The sequence below is a fragment of the Aplysia californica genome, unplaced genomic scaffold (genome assembly GCF_000002075.1).
Source record: "Aplysia californica isolate F4 #8 unplaced genomic scaffold, AplCal3.0 scaffold00031, whole genome shotgun sequence".
NCBI classification, from domain to species: Eukaryota; Metazoa; Mollusca; class Gastropoda; order Aplysiida; family Aplysiidae; genus Aplysia; species Aplysia californica.
Genome location: NW_004797301.1, coordinates 817202 through 830531, shown reverse-complemented (window position 1 = coordinate 830531; position 13330 = coordinate 817202). Strand labels below are relative to the sequence as shown.

Sequence of the window (13330 nt, the reverse complement as noted above, 5' to 3'; positions counted from 1 at the left end):
ACACTGCACTAATAAAAGAAATAATAATTGCACTGATGCAGTTATTACTATCATATTAGCACACAGCACCTACAGTCTCTACAACTGAGACTACTCACAGTTGTAGTTCAAGCCAGGAGAAATATTCTTTTAGTTTTAGTAGAGCTTTTACGGCACTCGTGACTGCATAAGGTCACATGAGCGCCAAGGGGAGGATTTCAACAGAGAAGTCTTTACAGGGAGTCAGGCTTACTCTGCTCACCTCTCTAGCTTCAACAGCACAAAGTCTACATCGACTATCAAGGCACCCCGGAAATAGAGGGTCACAAGAGTGTGACAAACATACAAAAGAAGTAGAGGAAAAAATGAGGATAGTAAGGATAAGAACAGAAAAAGCAGCAGTTCCCTGTTGCAGTTCTGGCACAGTTATGAGCATGACATTGATGAATCAGCCCATCTACAATTCTACTGTGCATAAGAACATGTTAATGTCCCCCCCATTGGGAAAGGCCTAAAGACACTTCAGTCAGTAGCACCGCCCTGGAGGGTTGCATGGGGTTCATCAGGCCACTTCAACAGGGCAGCTTCATTTACAACACTCTCAACGATGAAGGTCTGAGAGACATTCCCTAAACTTTGCTTTCAAATGAGTTTTCTTTCCTTCTATACACAAACAGGTAATTTCAAGAGCGGGGAACTGTTTTTATATTTAGCTTTTGTAAGAGTTATGCAGCACTGGCAACGCGATTAGATCATATAAGTAGCGAAGATTACAGGAGTTGCAAAAGAGTAACAAACACAAAGAAGGAGAGGAAAAACCGACGATAGGTGTTCGATAGGAAAAAAGGAGCACAACACATCAAAGCATCCACCAACTACCTATCAGGGAACTGTGCCCAATTCTCAGCCCGAGAAAGGAGGAAAAAAGGGAGAGACTTTACACTTATGGAAAAAATCACATGTACATTTCGGTACAGATGACATCAAACTGGGGTGTCTGGGGCGAAGTGCTTAGGTATTGCACTAGCCGGGGATGGGGGAGTGGGAGGGGGGAATTGGCGACTAACAGGCAGGGGCAAAGAAGCAGCCTACCTCCTAAAAGACCTGAGTAACTGAAGGTCTAAAACATAACATACAACAAACAACCATGATATCAAATGCTGATGAAATTAGAACCCCCTAAAAAAAAAAAAAAGCTTAAAAACAATACCTACTTACAAAAACGAATGCATAGCGGTATAAAAAATGAAGACTTTTGAACAACCTAAACAGCAGCACAGGGGTGGTAGAGAGTGAGAGCTAGCGAGTAAGTGAGAGAGAGACAGGGGAGACACTGACGGTGATCATCAGTGCTTCACCCCATCCACCATCATGAGCTTGAGCTTCCAGTCGTCGCGTAGCGTGTGCTCAAACAGCGCGGCACGGTTCTGGTTGTCGACACGCTTCACCCAGTGCTTGTACATGCCAAAGGCACACGTGTCGATGACCTTGCGCAGGACTTTGATGCTGTAAGGGTTGGTGCGCAGTGTGTCCATGGAGATGGGCGGAGGGTGCTTGTAGTAGAAGTTGAGCCGCAAGTAGAAGATGACACAAAACACAGCAGACTGAGGGAACAGCAAAACAATGGCTGAGGTGAGAATATAGACAAAATAACAAATAAAAACTATCAACAGTGAAAAATAAACAAAAACCGAGATAGTACGATATTAAAGGACTACAACCTACCATAAATTTTGGAAAGATCAAACGCATTTCTGTCTGCCCCGGTCAATACCAGTCGTAAGACGCAATGTGCTATTATAAGGTATGAGGCTCCAAAGGCAAAAATGTGCCATTCAATGAAATTTTTGTTGTTGTTTTCTATTGAAAGTTTGATATCTTCTGCTTCATTTAAGATCAAAATAAACAACTATAATCGACAACAAATATTTTATTGTGAATTATTTTGGAGGTGTGTGTGTGGTTAGTTGTGAGCTTGCGTGACGAGATTAAGGAGCCCATTTTCTCCTTTTTGTGTTTCCGCACCTTGCACTCTTAAAAGTTCCATATTCTCGCCAAACATTGTCAGATTTACTTCATGTTTTTTTTTTATTGTAGGAAAATGGGGATAGTTTTTGGAAATAAGGTAAACTAGTTTTGAAATTTCCTTCATATGACTGATTTCGACCGGGAGGGTCACATTTATGTCCCTACAACCAAGTGGAATCAGGCGCTCATCAATTTTTGGTCATTTACAATTACTAATTATCTTAAATCCTGTTTCAATTGCTTTGGTTTTTTTATTTTAAAAATGCCCATCTATCTTATTCAAGATGGGATATTTGTGATTGAAGGAGGTCGGGGTTGTCTAGTGCCAGAGGTAAAATTAGGGAAAAATGGATGCCAAAGTTTGGTGACTTCCAAAGTTGTAGTGTCCTTGAAAACTAAATTTACATTTTTTTGTGCCTTTGATCCACATTTGTCAGTAAAATCCATGCAGGAATGTGTTTTTAAGAGGACATAAAAGGTGTTAAGGTGTTGAGCCCAAAACAAAACATTTCCATCAAAATTGTCAAAAAAGCAAAAAAGTTGGTTTCTTCAATTATATATTTATATATATGTATGTATGTATGTATGTATGTATGTATGTATGTATGTATGTATGTATGTATATATATATATATATATTTATATATATATATATATATATATATATATATATATATATATATATATAGAGAGAGAGAGAGAGAGAGAGAGAGAGAGAGAGAGAGAGAGAGAGAGAGAGAGAGAGAGAGAGAGAGAGAGAGAGAGAGAGAGAGAAACAGAAAAGAGTCTGAACAAAGACAGAGGAATTAAAAACAAAAAACTTTTCTCTCCACTCAGAAAACCCAAGACCAGAACATGACTCTACATTCCATTTACGTCTTTGGACCTCTTTACTTGTGAAAACACATTTTACAGTACACAGGTTTTCACTACATAACGCCGCTGCTGTAACATTTGTTTCAGTTATGAGAACACACAATGATGCACAATATTCTTACCCTAAACTTGCGGATGGCTGGGAATTTCTTGGGCTCTTGAACCTGAAGACAAAAACCAAGTATTAGTACAGTTGAACATGCTTTACCAGCCATCTGTCTGAGGCAATCGCCTGTACAAACAACCACATGCCACTCCACCTTGCGATGTTTCTAAGTTATAATTCTATATTATAATTCATAATGACCCCTTGTATAAGTCAACAACTCTTCCTAACAATGGTTCGCAGTCTTGGGCAATTTTGACTGCATTTTCACTTATTTTTCACCGCACTGGAGACAAAAAAACAAAACAACTTTTGCACTTACTTGTAGTATATATATGACAAAACAGAGAACAGTTATGTGGGATACTCTTTCTAAAACAAGCTACAAACAATAGTTCCCCTTCCCCCTCCCCTTCTCTCCCTTTTTCCTTCTCAAATTAAAAAAACAATTAAAAAAACAGTTGTTTTTTTTTTTTTTCAATTTAATTTTTTTTAAACTAATCGCGCCAGCAGGCAAAACGAAATTACACACCTGTACTGTAAACGCAAGTGCAAACACTCTTCTAAAATTTCAGTCCAGGCAACGTGAAAGATAGAATAATAAAATATATTTAAAAAAACCCCCAAACATATGAACTCTGACCACAAATATCAAAACCTTCACGCATACTGACAACACCTTCTTTTAGCTCTCAACCTCCTCCCCTTAGTCTTGACCCACAGTTGACCTAACAAATAACTTAACAATGAAACATTTGGCCAGCAAAACGGACCCCCATAAAGAGGAGGAAATAAACAAAGAAAGCGGCCAAATGAACTTCCTTCTTAGCAGAGTCAAAGACACAACCCCCCCCCCCCCCCCCTCTGATATATGTCTTAAGGAAATATGAGGAGCATAATATAAGACTGGAGTGCCCCCCTATCCCCCCACCCATCAAACTTGCAATACTTACTACTAATTTAGTACATGGAATTAGTACATACATCTACTAATCTATAACTATACATGTACTCAGGATAATGGACCTACAAAAACCTAGTTAAACAGATGGAACTGCTCAAAAGTAATACCAAAGATAGTACAAGACAAGATGGGCCACTCAGCCTAAAAAGTGTCCGCAGGAAGTATGCTCTTTGCTTCAGATGGCGCTGCAGTCTGTTTTGAAGCTCTCTTTCGTTTTTCCAGAAGAAGAATAGGAATAGCACCTCCTTGCGTGCGCAGATCGACTGCAAGTTCATCAGCAGTTCGGGTACGTTCAGTGCGGAGTTTTAGGGGTTTTTTAATTTTAATATCCTCTCGCCCTTCATTCTAAAGTCAAATTAAACGAAGAAAACCATCTCCTTTTCCTCCGGAAGAGTTTTTTTGTCAGCGTAACCATTTTTAAAAAGCGTTCTTCCTAAATTTATCCCAAAACTTGCTAGTTTCACTTTGATTTTTTAAAACTCAAGTAGGGTAACTCTGTTCGCAAAGAGTGCGCTTTTGTGAAGAGGGCGCCACCAAATTTTGAGGACACTTTTTTAATTGGCTCAAAGAGAGAAGTGGCCCATCTTGTCTTGTACTATCTTTGGTAATACTAACACGCTGACATATATATGCCCAAAAACAGGCAACAAAAGTAAATAAAATTGACGCCAATAAAATTCAGAACACAACTGCCAAACACAATAGGGGAGGGGAGAGGGGAGGGGAGAGGGGAGAGGAGGGGGGAGGGGAGGGGAGAGGAGGGGTGGGTGGGGCGTTTGTGGAATTAGAGATACCAGAGGCAGGAGCGGAATAGCCTGCTGCACCCTCAAGGTCATCCGACGCACTGACCGGATGTACTTATCGTAGTCCTGAGCTTCCTACACATGGTGGAGAAGACGAGTGGAGTTGAGCTGACTTGTAGCACTTTGTTGGTGTTTGAGCCCTTATCCCTTCCAACCCCGGCCATTTTTCTGCACTCCCTAATCTCAGTCCCAGGTAAATACAGCTGGCAACATACCCTAGTTTAGTTTAGTAAAGAGTTTTACGGCACTTGCAACACAATAAGGTCATATAAGTGCCGAAGATTAGAGGTGTTACAAGAGAGTAACAACAAACGTAAAAAAGAAGGAGGAGAGATAAGGACGATAGATGTTTAAGAGGAAAGAAGGAGCAAACCACACCAGAGCACCCGCCAACCACCCACAACATACCCTAGCCCGAGCCAATACAGTAGAATTTCAGAAAAAGAGACATGCATTCTAAAATGTTATATAGTTTCTTCGTTATGAGGTTAAGATAATAACATATAATAATGTTTAAAGGTAAATGAACAAAAGATTTATGAAAATTAAGAGTTTAATTAGGTTCGCTGCTATTTTGAAAAAAGCACAAATTCGGTACCCCCAAAACAGAAAATATACGCTCCATGGCAGATCGAGCGTGGCTGAGAATATTTACTCTGGGGATGGTGGGAGGTACATTATGTGCTACTGAAAATGTACGCGCATGGGGCTGGAAGGGTTAATTAATCAGCTGCTTGCATCATATACTTCCTGGGAAGCTGAGAATTTTTCAGAATTTTCTAAGATCTGCTGGGGTAAATGATATTGATTGAAAAGTGTAAAGAGCTTGCCGTTAAGTGGGGATATGTGGTAAGCAAATTCTGTTTATTAGTATCGTTATTGTTATTATTAGCCTACTGTGCTGCTTGCACTGTATGCAAATGAAACTTTGCACAAAACTTCTCTAAGGGAAGCTTCTCTTCTTTGTCTTTATGTCTAAGTCCGTTCTTTGTCTTGAGTTGGAAGTACATGTTGCAAAAGTAGTAGAGCTTCAGTCGAGTTGTAAAACCCCCCCCAAAAAACCCATTCTGTCCAACAGTGGCAATCGATTCCAGGGTCAATGAGTTAACGGTGCCAATGACGTGTGCCAATGACGTGTGTCAATGACGAGAGCCAATGACGTGTGCCAATGACGTGTGCTAATGACGCTGACGACACTCACCTGGCTCTGGAAGAACGGATGTGCCAACGCCTCGTGGGCTGTCAGACGCTTCTCTGGATTCACAACTAGCAACTTCTGGATCTGCACAACAAAAAGAAAACAAAAAAATCTTATCCATGTGATATTGGAAGAAATCCACCTCAAGACAGCACTACTTATTTGCACAGTAAAAGAACTCTCAGCATCTATATAGACTGTTTTGTACCACTGATTTACATCTTATATAGAATTTATAAAGATCGCACTATGTCTGGTTTGGATGGTAGAACCCTTAAAATAAGAAAAAAAACCAAGGGGCAGAGTCCACTAAAACTATCTGTAAAGATATCATTAAACTGCTGTTCGGCATCCCGCTCTTTGCCCAAACAGACCAAGCGCCCTCCAACCACCCGCAAGAGTGGGAGGAGGGGATGCATGTACAGTGAAGAGAGAGAACTGCCATAACTCTTCCAAAACATGTGTTAAATCACAGCACACAGTAATTTTAGTAACAGTTTTATGGCACTTGCAACACAATAAGGTCATTTAAGTGCTGAAGATTAGAGGTGTGACAAGAGAGTAATAAGCATAAAAAAGGAGGGAATTATGAGGACGATATATAATTGATAAGAATTGATAGGAAAGAAGGAGCAAACCGCACTACAGCACCTTTCAACCACCCACAAAGCACATTATGATATGAGTTATGACAACAATCTTCATATTTCACCACAGATATATGAACAACAACAGGAACACTGAAAAATAAAAATAAAAGGAGGGGCAGACCACATTAAAGCACACACATACATGAAACGACCGCTTAAAAAACAGACTAATCAAGAGCTTCTTCTCACCAAGTTTTTAGGTGGGTCCGAGATGTCGTCCCATTCTGGACTGTTGAACGTGTAGTCGGCGTTCATGATGGCGCGGAGCATCATCATCTGGCGCCGGTTCCAGAATGGAGGGGCTCCACATAACCTGGGGACGGCGTGTGTCAAATACAATACGATGAGTCGTCGTTCTTAGAGTAAAAGCCTTGTTTTTGTATCAACACGAACACCACATATCAAAAATGGATTAACAACTGATTTCCTCGTATAACATAATTGAAAAAAAAAGTGAAATCTGGTTCACTGTTTACTTTTGACAACTGTTCAAAACTTGCCTAATGAAAATAAAATGTTCTGTCTGTATATAACATGATTAAGTTTTTAAAATAAAATAAATGAACTAAAAAAAAGCCAACATTATAAACCCTAAGAAACTCCTTCACCAGACTGCAAAGCCTTTTTCAAAGACCCTTAAACTTCCGTTTTCTTGAGAAAAAAGAAGCACATTGACACAGAAACATCTATTTACTAGTGGTAAGAAAAAACAAGACACACAGACAAAAACAGTAGAGGGGAGAACAGCAGAGGGGAAATTAAAGAAATAGGACCTTCCAGTAACACCCTTCAATCTACCCCCCCCACCCCCATCCTTTCTTAGGCTAAATTTTGCCATGCAGAATTAAAGATAATAAGGCTTATAGTTTACTTTTGCCAACAATTTGAGGCTTATCTCAAGAAGTAAAAGACCTTTGAGTACGATGTATCATAAAGGTAAATAACTATTTTTTTTAGTGAACCAAAACAAAAAAGGATACAAGAAAACTCCTCAAGACAGAAACATGAACAGGTAGATAATGAAACACTTACAAACATATACCAATTGAAAACCCTTTAGAAACCCCCTCCTCCAACAGCTAAATTTTTCTCAATTTTTAAAAAATACATTTGAAGTTCAAGAAAAATAAAACTGATCTATCTCGACCCAAGGTTTCAGTGGTGTACTTACAGCGTATACATGATCACTCCACAGGCCCACCTGTAGAACAAAGACAAAAAACAAAAAAACCAAAAACTCAGTAAGTAAGTAGCCAAATCAGCACACATAAATCTATATACTACAGGATGCAGTGTGAAGTCTCGACACAAGAAATCTCAAGGGCTTTAATCAACGGCAGTGTGGAGTTATTACATCCCGTCGGCATGGTTCCTGCACAAATGGTGTAGATCATTGAAGATGTTATTTGTTAATATTCTTTCTTTTTTGGGGCGGGTCCTGTGTCTCACTTTTAGTTCCGATATTTGTAAGTTATGTAAAAATGAGCCAGCAGGATACAAGTTGTTATGCTTAAAGAAAAAAAAAGAAAAGAAAAACGAGATGTGATGATGAAATTTGTTAATATTCTAGTTGAATAAAGAGAGAGAGAGAGAGAGAGAGAGAGAGAGAGAGAGAGAGAGAGAGAGAGACAGAGAGAGAGAGAGAGACAGAGAGTGTGTGTGTGTAAAAGTGTATACGTTTGTGTGAGTGTGCAAATATATATGAGTGCACATGCTGTGTACTTCCATCTTGGATGGAATTGAAGGAATGAGAGACAAGGAGGCACACAGTCAGAAAGCCAGCCCACAATGTGACAAGACAAAAGTCTTAGATGGAACCACCAGGGGAAGAGAAAGAGAGGAAGGCCGAGATCCACCTGGAAGCCAGATCTAGAGGCAAATCTTGGGCTAACAGGAGCACAATTGACTGGAGGTGGAGAAGATCTCCTAGAACAGAGACAGATGAAGAGCTCTTCTTTGCGGCCTTTACCCAATCCCATAGAGAAAGAGGGAAATGATAATGATGACGATGAGGACAGGAATAAATACGATGAGCAGAGCAGACTTACATGTCGACTTCTTTGCCGTAACCGGAGACGTTTTCGTACATGGAGTGAGCGAGCACTTCCGGGGCCAGGTAGCCTGGTGTCCCACACAACTCTGGGGAAGACCACGCATTTGTTTGAGCACAGAGAAGCACATTGACACAATCCTGATCATTTATTCATATGCTTGTTTGAGCAGAGAGAAACACATTGACACAATCCTGACCATTTATTCATATGCTTGTTTGAGCAGAGAGAAACACATTGACACAATCCTGATCATTTGTTCATATGCTTGTTTGAATGAAGTAAAGCACATTGCTTGGCACAATCCTGATCATTTGTTCATACGCTTGTTTGAGTACAGAGAAGCACATTGACACAATCCACATCATTTATTCATATGCTTGTTTGAATGAAGTAAATTGACACAATTTAGATCATTTGTTCATATTGCTTGTTTGAATGAAGTAAATTGGCACAATTCTGATCATTTGTTCATATGCTTGTTTGAATGAAGTAAATTGACACAATTTAGACCATTTGCTCATATTGCTTGTTTGAATGAAGTAAATTGGCACAATTCTGATCATTTGTTCATATGCTTGTTTGAATGAAGTAAATTGACACAATTTAGATCATTTGCTCATATTGCTTGTTTGAATGAAGTAAAGCACATTGCTTGGCACAATCCGGATCATTTGTTAATATACTTGCTCAAATAAAGAAAAGCACATTGACACACTCCTGATCATTTATTTGTTCATATATGCTTGTTGAATAAAGTAAAGCACATTGACATAATTATGCCCATTCATTCACATGTTTGTTCAAATACAGTGAGGCACATTGACACAATTATCATGATTGGAATTTGTGCTTACGTTTGTTAGAATAAAGAAAAGCATATGGACACAATCGTAATCTTTTAGCTTTAGTACGAGTTTTACAGTGCTTACAACACAATTAGAGCACATACGTTTCAAAGATTAGAGATATTCCTTGGGCATAGCATGTAAAAAAAAGGAGGGGAGATAAGGACGGTAGATTTTTTAATAAGAAAGGAGTAAACCACAAAAAAGCAACAGGCAACTTCCCACCAATTATGACCATAATTTATTCTAAGTTTGTTCAAATAAAGTAAAGCATATTGACATGATAATGGCTATTTATTTATTTGTTTGTTCACAAAAAAGAAAAGCGTATCTTCACAATAAAGGTCAATTGTTTGTTTAAGCAAAGAGAAGTACATCAACTCAAAAGCGGTCATTTCTTTATTTGAATTTTTTTTAAAGCACATTGACTGTCATTTGGTCATTTCTTTGTTCGCATACAGAGAAGTATATCAGCACAATAATGGTTAAGGAGGGGGAAGGGGGGGGGGGGGCGCGAGGAAGTTGTCATGGGCCAGTATGCATGAAACGATTTATATCTTATTTTATTATGAAGCACCAAAAGCCACTAGGGAGTGGGCCTTTACTATAATTTTAATTCTTTATTATTACTAATTATTTTTTATTATTATAATTAGAATTATAATAATAATAATAATAATAATTATTATTATTATTATTATCTATTACTAAGAATAAGAACAAAACCGAGGACCTGACTTATACTTAAATAAGGTTTAAGTTTAAGCCTGACAACCATAGCTGTTCGCTATCATAGAATTACAAAGTTCAATCAGCTCAGCATCTAGTTTTAAGAAACTGGACCTTAAAAATGTTGAGTTTCACAACATGTCTGGCTTTTTCAACAAACGCCACTCCTTGAATATCTTCATAACGACTCTGAATAATCTTACGATTCTAATAGAGCAGATAGAACATTTGGTTTCTGATCCCATAAAGTTAGCAACTAAAAACGGCCAAAAATGTCAGATAAAACTTTGTAATTTTAAGGCAGAGAGTTGTCTTCGCTTTCCGCAGGCTTCAGCACATCACCCAGCACATCATCCAGCTCTTCACGCAGCACATCACCCAGCACATCACCCAGCACATCACGCAGCACATTACGCAGCACATCACCCAGCACATCACGCAGCACATCACGCAGCACATCACCCAGTACATAACCCAGCACATCACCAGGACAGACAAAAGCCTTACCGACAAGTTCCTCTCCATCCTCCACCACGGTGGCAAAGCCAAAGTCGGAGACTTTGATGTTGAGATTGTCATCTAGGAGAATGTTCTCAGGCTGAGGGAGGACAGATGATAATAATGATAATAATAATAATAGTAATAATAATACTAGTCTTAAAAAATAATCATAATAGATAATCATTATCATAATAATAACAATGACAATGATGATGATGACGACGATGATAATGATGATAAGAACAATAATGATAATAACAAGAATAACGAATAGAATTTGTATTCCGCCAATTCCCATTCAACAGAAAGCTCTTTGCACTTTACAATCTGTATCAACAATACAGTGTCCTACAACAGAAGACAACCTTATATATGAGGGGGTGAGATGCAAAACTCGCAAAGCGATATTTTGGGACAAAAATTTAGATTTTTTTGCTTATAAATGCACATTGTTACCGGTTATCAGACGCACAAAGTGTTTTTGGTCAAAACTCAACACATACTTCATAAAAGCCACCCAAAAAATTTTTCTTTTACAGCATGTCCGTGCACATAGCAGCATTTTAAAAAAAGCTGATTTTCTCAAAAGTGCTGAAATGGATGCAGCGGGTGTTGCATTTCAGCCCCTCATATCGATCCCAACAAAGAATTAGTAGATGAAAAGAATAAAAAGAGGAACAACAATCAATCAAAAACACCTTTACAAAAAGTTGCAGACCATCGCTGTGCAGTGCCATTTCAGGACACGCAAGGAGTGGCCAGACCAATCAACGTCCTATTCATAGAACTAACAACAATATCAGACTCCCCCTTCCCCCCTCTCTCTCTCTCTCTCTCTCTGCGTTGTTCTCCTATTCATCCTTCCATCTCCCTCACCACGTACTGGTGAAAAATGTCACTTTTGTCAGCATAGCATCACTGTCAAAAAGGAATTTTTCATATTTGAACATCTATTTTTAGATCGAATAGAAAGGGATATTAGATGTCAGATCAGAGAATATAGATGAAAGGAGTGGACTGACTTTTAAACGGTCTTAACATTCTATTCATATGGCGTGATCATGTCATTCAACAAGAATTTCATAGTAAAAAAAATCCAAACCATTTGACTTCTACTTATCCTTCTGTCAGCATTCCCTTGTGATATAAACAAATTCACACCTGTCATAATGTCACAGAGGAATCCCCCATCCCCCACCCATCCTTTTTAAATGTTGGTATCTATTTTTAGAACTGACAAGCCAAGCACCAGAGAGGAGATGGCTCACACAAGATGGGATTAAACTTCCTTCTGTTGGTGCATCCTGTTTACCAGTTAACTAGGGGGGAAATTTGTACTACAGTATGACGCTATGACTCACAGGGCTGCCCACCCACCAGCAAATCAATGGCTGAGCCCAAAGTAAAGAGTGATTTTATCAACTTTTGGTCAAAACGGAGAAATTGATATAGGAAGTGAGATTTTTAAACCACTCTTTTACCTCTGTAAATATCTAATTCGGTATTGAGATATTAACGTTTCTTTTTTGGCAATACGTTATAGAGATTTCAATACAGAGATCCAGTCAAAATTTCAAACTTGTTTTTCTCAAAGGAGTGAAAAGTGGATATAGAATCTAGTCACTTCCTGTGCTCAGAGGTCAAATTTTTAAAGGTAAAATCAGGTTAAAAAATTAGTAATATAGCAATATATTGTCTTTTTCCCTAAGGCATTAAGGACAGGGGTTGGAGCTACAAGGAAGAAGGAAATGTAAACAAAGGCATGATGCAAGTGCTCTTATGCCGTATAAAATTAAATCCATCTATACAAAGCAAAATTTGTTTCATAATGTAGAGACGCATTAGAAGAAAATGCTTTCTGCTCAGTTACGATATTGGAGCATCTGTCAAACTACACTGAGATCACAGCTCCCTGTTCTTGCACAGAATCAAACCATAACACGTTACATTATTTTTGCCAAAATGATCAGAACAAATGGTGAACTCTCCACTCACCCATGTATAACAATATTAAAAATGAAGGATAAATGAAGGAGGGAACAAATAGAAGAAAGAATGAAGAATGACGGTCACGGTCACACGGTAGGCCCCCCACAGGACCTCTGAATCCGTCAAGAACATTCTACTCACTTTAAGATCTCTATGTACAATGTCCTTATCGTGTAGAAAGGCTACTGCTTCTATAAGCTGTCGCATGAATATTCTGAAAATAAAAAAAACAAGGGAAGAAAAAGATTACAATCAATTGGAATGGCAAGATCTCTATGTACAATCTCCTTATCGGGTAGAAAGGCTACAGCTTCTATAAGCTGTAGCATGAATATTGAATATTCTGAAAATTAAAAAAAACAAGGGAAGAAAAAGATTACAATCAGTTGGAAAGCCAGAAGGCAGTACATGTGCTGCAGCTGGTGCTAGTAGTCTCACACAAAGCAGGCAAGATACTCCAGGTCTTAGACATCCCTTTTCAGAGACACAGCGAGAGAGAAGGGGAGGAGGGAGGGGGGAGAGGGAGGGAGAGAGAGAGAGGGAGGGAGAGAGAGAGGGAGAGAGAGAGAGAGAGAGAGAGAGAGAGAGAGAGAGAGAGAGAGAGAGAG

The 13330-nt window shown here is 38.9% G+C and overlaps 1 protein-coding gene across 1 annotated transcript in view; it reads right to left on the bottom strand.

Moving 5' to 3' along the window:
* Positions 1-635: 635 nt before the first annotated feature.
* Positions 636-13330, bottom strand: part of LOC101851391 (serine/arginine repetitive matrix protein 2) — a gene marked incomplete in the record, with an annotated part of 50389 nt that continues 37694 nt past the window's right edge. The window contains 8 exon segments of the mRNA XM_035973796.1: positions 636-1583; positions 3006-3047; positions 5958-6038; positions 6794-6917; positions 7776-7805; positions 8653-8743; positions 10740-10830; positions 12864-12936. Of these exon segments, the coding sequence (XP_035829689.1) occupies positions 1326-1583; positions 3006-3047; positions 5958-6038; positions 6794-6917; positions 7776-7805; positions 8653-8743; positions 10740-10830; positions 12864-12936 (790 nt within the window).